Source organism: Photinus pyralis, unplaced genomic scaffold, assembly GCF_008802855.1.
Source record: "Photinus pyralis isolate 1611_PpyrPB1 unplaced genomic scaffold, Ppyr1.3 Ppyr1.4_unclustered_Scaffold778, whole genome shotgun sequence".
In the NCBI taxonomy this organism is placed as follows: Eukaryota; Metazoa; Arthropoda; class Insecta; order Coleoptera; family Lampyridae; genus Photinus; species Photinus pyralis.
The window spans coordinates 214,083-223,190 of NW_022172241.1; the positions used below are offsets into that span (position 1 = coordinate 214,083).

The 9,108-nt window shown below is 43.0% G+C and overlaps 1 protein-coding gene across 11 annotated transcripts; it reads right to left on the reverse strand.

Annotated features, from left to right (window-relative positions):
• Window positions 1-617: 617 nt before the first annotated feature.
• On the reverse strand, window positions 618-7,198 carry LOC116182828 (collagen alpha-1(XVIII) chain-like). 11 transcript variants are annotated; one of them, XM_031503379.1, is made up of 19 exons: window positions 5,435-7,198; window positions 5,274-5,324; window positions 5,041-5,131; window positions 4,937-4,980; window positions 4,819-4,893; window positions 4,449-4,775; window positions 4,359-4,388; window positions 4,203-4,299; window positions 3,668-4,158; window positions 3,504-3,620; window positions 3,433-3,444; window positions 3,288-3,362; window positions 3,024-3,240; window positions 2,896-2,961; window positions 2,108-2,307; window positions 1,937-2,062; window positions 1,851-1,865; window positions 1,244-1,788; window positions 618-1,195 (listed from the first exon to the last, which is right to left on the reverse strand). In XM_031503379.1, the coding sequence occupies exons 1-19, from the start codon at window positions 5,498-5,500 to the stop codon at window positions 1,126-1,128; spliced, it is 2,715 nt and encodes a 904-aa protein (XP_031359239.1). In that variant the 5' UTR covers window positions 5,501-7,198; the 3' UTR covers window positions 618-1,125. The 11 variants fall into 11 exon arrangements, with proteins under 11 accessions (XP_031359239.1, XP_031359241.1, XP_031359232.1 ...); XM_031503381.1 differs by lacking the exon at window positions 5,274-5,324; XM_031503372.1 differs by having other exon boundaries at window positions 4,937-5,131.
• Between the last annotated feature and the right edge of the window lie 1,910 nt (window positions 7,199-9,108).

Sequence of the window (9,108 nt, forward strand, 5' to 3'; positions counted from 1 at the left end):
TGATACGTTTTTTCATGATTTTGCAACAAATTCATGAAACAAAGTCACTTTGTGTTGCACAAGAAATTTTTCCTTAATAACCCATAATTGAATAATATTATTGACATTCAGTCAAAAATTTAGCTATTGTTGATAGACAGGACTAAATGCCATGGAAACGCATAGTAAAAATATTTTAAAAAAAGTACCACTTTCCATACGATCTTTTGACAAAAAAAGTCCGGTAATTTGAGAACTATGCAAAAATAGTAATAATTGTTTGTACCGTGATCAAATTACCGGACCTTTTTTGCCAAAAAATCGCATTGAAAGTGCTATTTTTTTTTCACGATTTTTACCTATTTAAGGATATGTTAATTATGCATTTATTTCACTGCCCAATTTTAGTCAAAAGATGATAGGATTTTAGAAAGTTATTAACTTGGTGGGATTGAAAATTAACAGGAAATATCAGATGGCAACCACTTAGTATTGATTTTATACAAGTCTTTAGTTTCCATTAAGTGCCTTACATGTCTTTTTGTAGGTTATAGCAAAAATCTGAAATAACCTACCTAATACTGACTCATATCGTATTGCATAACACCATCGCCACAATTTTATAACCAAATAAAGTGTGCAATTCATTCATTTTAATCAAACATTTATAAATATTTCATTACAAATACTTATTAATGTATAAATTAGTACTTAACTAGTCTAAAATCACACAATAAATTCTTCACATACACACATATTTACTCAACGAAATTGTCAAATAAAGAACTTTATGCCTAAAAGTTTACTTTAAAGACAAATTTTATTTATTTATAATATATACACAACAAGCAGATACATTCTTTCATTTCATCAATTAAACCATTCGTAATGTCCCAAGTCTGTCCTTGTTCGCCATGCAAATGAGAAAACCGTTAACAATAACAGTGAAAAGTTAATGGAACACCCTGTACACCAACCAACTCAATCATGAAACCAAAAATGTTTTGACTCACCGACACGTATTTAAATTTTAGAGCGAAATTTATGACACTTGAATTTGCTTATGATTAAAAAGGGAACATGACACTTAAATGATGCGCATATCTACATGGATGGAATGATTTTATTAAAGAGCATTTTTTGAGTTTATCCATTCTCAGTAAGCGATTGAAGTAAATTACTGTACTCGTCCATGGACAGTAATTCCTCGTTTATGCTAAAACCAGCCAATGAGCTTCGTTGATCATGGATCACCTCGACTCACCTAGACTCAATACTTCGTTTTCTTCTCTTTTCAGCTATTTCGCTCGTCGCTTCAATACATAACATAACTAAGCGTGCGTCGCACGAAACGGGGGTCTGATCCAAGAGTTTCGCCCCCTTCAGCGATCCAGCTAATCCGACCTTATCTTTGGCGTTTGAGTGCCACGCGTCGCAAGACGAATCCAACGCTCGCTCGCCGCTCGGAAGAGCGCCGTGCCAGACCGACTTATGCGGCCACGTCACGTCCGACATGACGTTCTTACCATTGAACGAGAAAACTCGCGGGAAATTAGTGAAGACGGCCCCGCCACCGTTGAAAATTTCCCCCCAGGAGTTGAAGAGAATCTCACCGCGCGAGTTGGTCACCGGCAGTTTGCGATCGGCCGGGCGAACAATTGCGTCGACATCCTGCACTCTCGACGAAAGGAAAGCTCTGAAAGTGCCACGTAAGCCGGCCCTTCGAGATTCTCGGTAGCAGGAGTAATCGGCGCCTCTAACTCCGTGTATATCGCCGGTGAAAGGCTCATTTAGTGCGATCATGCGGAGCTGAAAGAGATCGATTGTTACGTTAGTCACAGACGATTTGTTGAAAATGAGGTAGGGCTTACCATCTTCGGGTGCCACTAGAAGAATTAAAGCAAAGTTATATGCGTGATTAGTAATGGGTACGTAGAATGATTAGGGATTGACTTACTTGAGCAACATCCGCTGAAAGAGGTACGTGGTTCACCAAATTGCTGGCTTCAAACAGAGGCTTCGATGGAGTGGGGGTGGGTGTTGGAGTTATAGGTTGGGTGGTTATTGGAATTATGTTTCCCAACTAAAATATCGGGTGAGTGTGGTCAAACGCTAGGAACGAGCTTACCGCAATGTACTGCCACCCATGATTGACGCGTACAAGTAGAGCTTCTTCCTCAATTAGATAACCTATGGTGCCTACTGGACTGATCGACGACATCTTCGTCATTACTTCACGCGTTTGGAAAGTAACGGCACCGGGTACAATTCTAGGTAGTGATGGATCTATGTCACTTGTTTGAGGTAGTGTTGCTTCCGTTGGTCGACCTATAGAAAAAAACCAAAAAAACATCGCATTGTCAAATCAGTACCTGCATGAAAAGGTGTTGGGAATTTTTAAAACTTTGACCTTCGATTTACAGTTACTCTGATTATTGTAGAAGAGTGGTAAAAATTGAATCACTCGCTGAGGGTTGTGAGGAAGTACAATACACTAATAATACAATTATTATCATTAGTTCACTATCATCAGATCATTACTGAATAGCCAATAGAAGCAGAAAAATTAAAATTTGCGCTGTTTTCAAGTTACGTAATTTCTTAGAAATAGTAGGGGAGACCAATAGGAAATGTTTTACTCGAGCGCGTCAGATTAAAGTAAGATGGGTTGACTACGTGTTGAAAAGTGTGCATTTCAATCATGACGATTTGGGCGTGATGTGAGGGAGTGGTAAGGTGGCAGTTGAAGCGTGTCAGTTGACTGAGATCATGGACGGTCGTTTCATAAATTATACCCTTCCGTACAACCTCCCCCACCATGCAAACATGCAGATTTGCAGTTTTTTCGCCCTTCCAAAATGATCGGAGTAACCTTAAGAATTACTTTAGGTCGCATGGCATTTCTCACATAATTACCTGCTGAAAATTTCAGTTCTTTTAGCTCTCTGAGGGCTTTCAGCTCCTCAAGGCTACTTTTTAGTCCTTGTATTGCATGTCAAAAATGTTAAGTGAGAAAGACAAAGGGTGATTAAAGACAGACTCACCAGGTCGCGTATTCCACGTCGGTTCTCCATAGTTACCACTTGGTGAACCAGGAATGCCAGGCGGTCCAGGTGGTCCGGGTGGACCGGGATGGCCGGGTACTGGAATGTATTTAATTGACACGTCTTCTGAGGGACCTCCCGCCGGACCTGGAGGACCGGGCGCTCCATCTCGACCGGGTACGCCATCATTGCCGCGCTCTCCTTTTTCCCCCTTGCCCTACACAGTTCATGTACATCCACTAGTGGTATAGAAAACACACTTACATGTGAGTATCCTCCACCTCCCGGATCGCCTTTCTCTCCTTTTGGGCCTGGATGACCAGGAGATCCTGGGCGACCCTGCAATGATGCACATTAGAAAATAGTTGTTATGACTATACTAGGTATGCGCATATTTAGATAGTCTTACCTTTGAACCGTTCTGATTTGCAACAACATAAACAAAATGATTTACCGCAAACAAATGGTGTACCAACTTACCGTCCAACCTGGAAAACCAATTTCTCCAGTCGGGCCTGGTTTACCGGGAGGGCCGACGGGACCTGTACCTCCCGGTTTACCCCTTCGACCGCGTCTGCCCATTTCTCCTTTTTCGCCCTAAACAGAGTCGTAAATTTTATAGTAGGAGCAACAAGAGGAGTTACCTTAACGGTCATAACGTGAGCGGTACTGTTGGCCACAAACATAGGGCCGGGAGGTCCTCGTTCGCCGCGCTCCCCCTTTGTTCCGGGAGGTCCCATAGGTCCGATCGCTCCTAAACTACCAGGCTCGCCTTTCTCTCCGGGAGCACCGATAGCACCGTTAACACCGGGCATACCAGGCAAACCAGTTTCACCGCGCTCTCCTTTTTCGCCTTTCACACCCGATTCACCTTTTGATCCAGGCAACGTTTGCACGTTCAAGTTCGAGGTTTCACTTTGTACGTTTGCGGGCACTCCCGGCGGACCCGGTCGGCCAGGTTCACCCTTTTCGCCCTTTTCGGCATTTTTCCCATTCGCTCCTGGAGATCCTGGCAACCCGTCAATACCCGGCGATCCCGGTTCGCCTTTAGAACCTTGCGTACCCTTTTCGCCTTGATAGCCTCTTTCGCCCTTATCGCCTCTGGCACCAGAATCACCCCTATCACCTTTGCTACCTAAGATTCTTTAATCACAATCGATTCAAGTGACAATAACGTACCGGGCAGTCCTCGTTCGCCTCGTGGTCCGCTTGGACCTTCCGGTCCGGGATCGCCCTTACTGCCGTGAATACCCGGTCGTGTACCTCCGACGGATTCCTAAAGACGCACATGTTAATTTATTACCCAAACATTTTACAAACTAAGTTATAAGACACCTTAAAGATACCTCGGGGTTTCCAGCTTGGCTAAATGAGAAATGTGTTAGATTACTCGTTATAAAAATTAAACAGGCTACTATTACTTACATCAGCATTCTCAAATTCAATAGGTCCGGGAGGACCGGGAGGCCCAGGCGGTCCCATCGGACCCGTATTTCCATCTCGTCCCGGTACACCTTTAGTCCCCTGTATTCCTTCGGGACCGGTAGGTCCTCTTTCACCTCTGTCGCCCTTATCACCGCGCGGACCGGGAGCACCACGCTCGCCCGGAGGACCTGACAAACCGGTCATACCGGGAGGACCCGCCTTACCCTCCGCGCCCGGTACTCCAGGAGGACCTGGTAGCATCATAGGTAACATCAACGAATCAATAATGGCGGATGCGTTGCAAGAGCATCGCCCGGACGCTTCGCCCTAAAACAACGGTCAGTTGGGGGGTCTGTCCGGTTAGATTTACCTCGGGTTTCGTGCCCGGCTGCCCTTGAGGACCTGGTGGGCCTGGAGGTCCCCGAATTGATTCACCCGGCGAACCCTACAAACGGAATTAAAAGTGCGTCAAGTCGCGCCTCACTTACTCTAGGGCCTCTGTCTCCTTTCTCTCCCTTTAGCCAATTAGAGCCTTGCGTGTCGGACAAAATATAATTACAACAATTGGGTTGACCACATGAACATTCCTTACCATCGGGAGATGGTGGCGGAGGAGGAATGGCCGGCGGGTTGGTCTCTTCGTTTTCGTTGCCGTCCCACAACGTTTCTGGGTCGCGTTCAATCTGCAAAGGTGAAACGTCCGATCAGAATCCGTCCTCAAATAAAATCAAGCTCTTAATGTTAAATAGCGTTGTTAGTCGAGGCGCAGGTAATTATCAATTGTTAGCTTAGATGTTTAGCCAACGAAAAATTGAACCTACTTACATTGTTGCTATCTAAATCTTCCGGTAACGGATCTTCACCTGATGCAAAACCCTAGTTTATAAAAATATAATAACCAAACGTCTGTATGACTGAGTAATTTTGTTAGTCCGAATAGAAATTGTGTATTTACTACAGTGTTATAGCCTCGAATCGAAACGAACCTGAAAATCGGTTTCGCATTGTGTGGTAGCCATCGCAGCGTCTTCGTACAGCTTCAGTTGGTCCATTGCACCCTTAAAAAGATTAAGTAACGGAACTTGTGTTATGAGTTATTGTTGCGTACAATAATTTAAACACTGTTTACAGATATCTTTATTTACTTGAAAAACCTCTCACAGATTAAAGGCGAAAATATACATTTCTACAGAATATTCTTTACGTCAGTCACATCGCGTATTAAAAGAACTCAAATCGTCTCTTTTTAATATTTCAGACAGAGTTATTCCACGTACTACAAAAGTTGCACAGTTAATCTCCGAATTAATTACTTTGACAGTAACATATTGTTGTGTAAACAACGTCATGACATGTAGATATTATTACGATCCAAACACCAGACATAATGACGGGACACCCTGTAAATATTTAAATTTATTATGTCTAGGGGATTATATACGAATATGCACAAATTTCGTTTATTGTGGTTGAATTCGTGCCTCAGTGTTATTTTTCCTTTTAGAAGTGTTGAAATTGCGTAATTCTTATTTAAATTTTATGGCTTTTGTAACTTGTTTATTTAGATTTATGAATTTAATTGTAAATTGCGTGTTAAAATGTAGCCACATCTGGGCGTTTTCGATAAGAAGTTATCGGATTAAGTTTAATTAACGCACGTGTTCGAATCACTATTAGGCGGTCGCCTTCGGCTTAGAAAATTTTGGGGATCAGGGTGCGCTCCTAGCTGATGAACAGTTCGATATGCTCTTTCTCACCCAGAACTTATCTAGGAGTCCGTGGGTTGGGATGGTAGAGCCGAGTTATCTTTGAGAAGCGTTTCTTCCCACGAGATAATTGTTTCTGTCACATCTTGCCTGCTTGCAGGAGCATCGCCAGCCTTTTGATGGCGTTGTCCTCGGCGACGAACTCGTTCACATCTTCTGCGTCTCCCTTGAACTTGGCAGAGCACTTTGAGAACGATCCCCTCTGTGCCTTCGTCGTAGTTTCCTTCAGCTGCTCGATCAAGACTTGGAGCTACGGTGAGGGTGATTGGTGCTTGGGGTTTGGCCATTTTGGTTCGCGTCTGTGATCTTGTGAGTGATGCAATCTTGAGGCCTTCTAGTTGCGCCAGCTTCTACTGCTTGATGTTTTTTACTGAGGCTTGTGTTCTTCATTTAGTTTCCTTGTTGCAGCGCGCTCCTGAGCCGTTTCTTCTTAGTTTGTTGCGTTCCGTCTGGAGGAAAGGATGCCTTAAAGGGCCCACGTCAGAATTGTCCGGCTTATCGTATGTGTTCTGATAAGCTGGGAATCTTCAGTGTCTGCCGGATATCTTGGTCCCTTATCGAACCGATAGTCTCTAGACGATTAGACCTGGCACCCTCACCTTGTCGAAGGTCTTCTCGTTACCGAATGATGCTGCGACGGTGGGTTTGGCAGGTTGTAGCTTTCTGCCGCTGCGTTCACGAACCCTATGACTTGGAGTGTGGTGGAATGTTCTTTCCGGAACTCGAACTGCTCCGGCCGAAAATCGAGGAGAGGTTGCTGGCGGGCATGGAGCACTCTCTCATATCTGGCCTAGGGCAGGCAGGAACGAGATGAGACGGGAGTTGTGGGACTTTTCGATGGATAGTGCCGCTGAGTTAAAAATCCGTGTGCTTTAGGCCAGCATTACTCTGGTTACATATTGTCGTATCCAGCTGCCTCCTGGGCGTATTCGTACTTTTTCGATCAGACTTCTCATAAGAAGTTATAGACTAGAAACCAATTTCGAAAGAAAATTCAAAGGGCTGTAACTTTTGAACTAGTAGCCCAATCTTGGAACTGTTTGAAATTGTGGATTTTACAGGCCACATTCTATAAGAAAATTTTTTTTCCGGGTCGATCCGAGACAATTTTTTCTCCGGTTCTCAAAAAAAGGCAGTGTATAACCTTCCTTTTTTTACCAAAAATCGACTGCACCAAAATTTCTCGGGAAAACACTTTTTCTTATTAATTTTAGTGCGTAGAATCCAAAACAATTCGTACTTTTTCGATCAGACTTCTCAATAAAAAGTTATAGACTAGAAACCAATTTCGAAAGAAAATTCAAAGGGCCGTAACTTTTGAACTAGTAGCCTAATCTTCGCCTACCCTTACGGTAAAGAAGCGGTCGGTCAGGTAGTAGTTAATTATTTGAACGAGGGTGACAGGAACGTTAGGCAATCTTGACGATTAGACCTGGCACCCTCACCTTGTCGAAGGTCTTCTCGTTCTGCTCAGGCCGAAAATCGAGGAGAGGTTGCTGGCGGGCATGGAGCACTCTCTCAAATATCTGGTCTAGGGCAGGCAGCAACGAGATGGAGCGGTAGCTGTGGGACTTTTCCCTTTTTGGGCAGCGTGATCATCACTTCCCGCTTCCATACCGATGGATAGTGCCGCTGAGTTAAAAATCCGTGTGCTTTAGGCCAGCATTACTCTGGTTACATATTGTCGTATCCAGCTGCCTCCTGGGCGTGTTGCCTTATAATATAATTCCCTTAACTTCCACCGGGGACACTAGCGGAATATTCTGCTCTGCTGGAAATTCCATAATTCTCAGGTATTCTGCTTTGATTTCACGGTGGGTGTCCGTTGTGGGAAACGGGGTGAAGTTTTCGCCTCTTTTTTATCTACTATTTTTCCTTGTAGGGTGTTCCCTGGTGGACGCGGCCTTCGCATTTTGGAGCGTATCCATAGATTCTACGCATTATCGCCAGATACATAAAGTACTGAAAGCCTCCAAAAGAATCTTCTTAAAATTTGTTATAAAGACTCCTTGAGACATAAAATGTTTTTTGAAAAACTACTTAAGAATTCAGATTTAGGTCTCGTCAGCAACCTTTTTGTAAATAGTCGTGGGGATTTTCTTTACTGTCACAATGTGGTAGCCCTACCATTGGCAGGGCCTATTACTTATGAAATATCAGTGGCGGTCCAATGCGTAATAACTTTGTTGGCAGTATCGTATCTGGGCAGTGCAAAGTAATCCCCGAGAGACACTTTTTGTCCTCCACCACTTACAAATTGGTCACCGTGCATGCTGAATATTAAAATTAAAAAAGACGAGTGTTAATTTCAACTTCAGTCGAATTATTAATGCTTTTCTTTTATATAAAAAATGTATTTAGTGATAGAGACATGACGCTGACATAATCCAAGAATTGTCCACACGATTGACTGCATCCCCATTATCCACTTTTTATTCATTCAAGTGGTAAGTAGGAATTTATATTAAATATTCTGGGTCTACAACGATGATGCCAAATTATGACGCCATCCTATACCCTTGTTATATTGATCTTTATTAAAAATGTAAAAGGAGCAACCCACTTCTTCACTTGAAAATGTCAATCTCAATGGTAAAATAAAACGAAATTAATTTTTATGACATACACCGCTCCGTTGTCTTTCCTGAGTTTTCGTTATGCTAGTAACAATAAAATATCCTCGGAGATATTACAGGACGATCGTTTCTGGGAATCATCGTACAAACTGTCTTTTAAATAATGCAAGGACGTTACCTGTGCAACCGAACTGATCGAAGCAATAAAATGCAATGAACATTGCATCTCAGAAATGCCAGTTACTTTAAAAATGCACTCTCAATGTCTATCATACAGATATATACACATACTCCAATTAGAATTTAAATAATTTATAA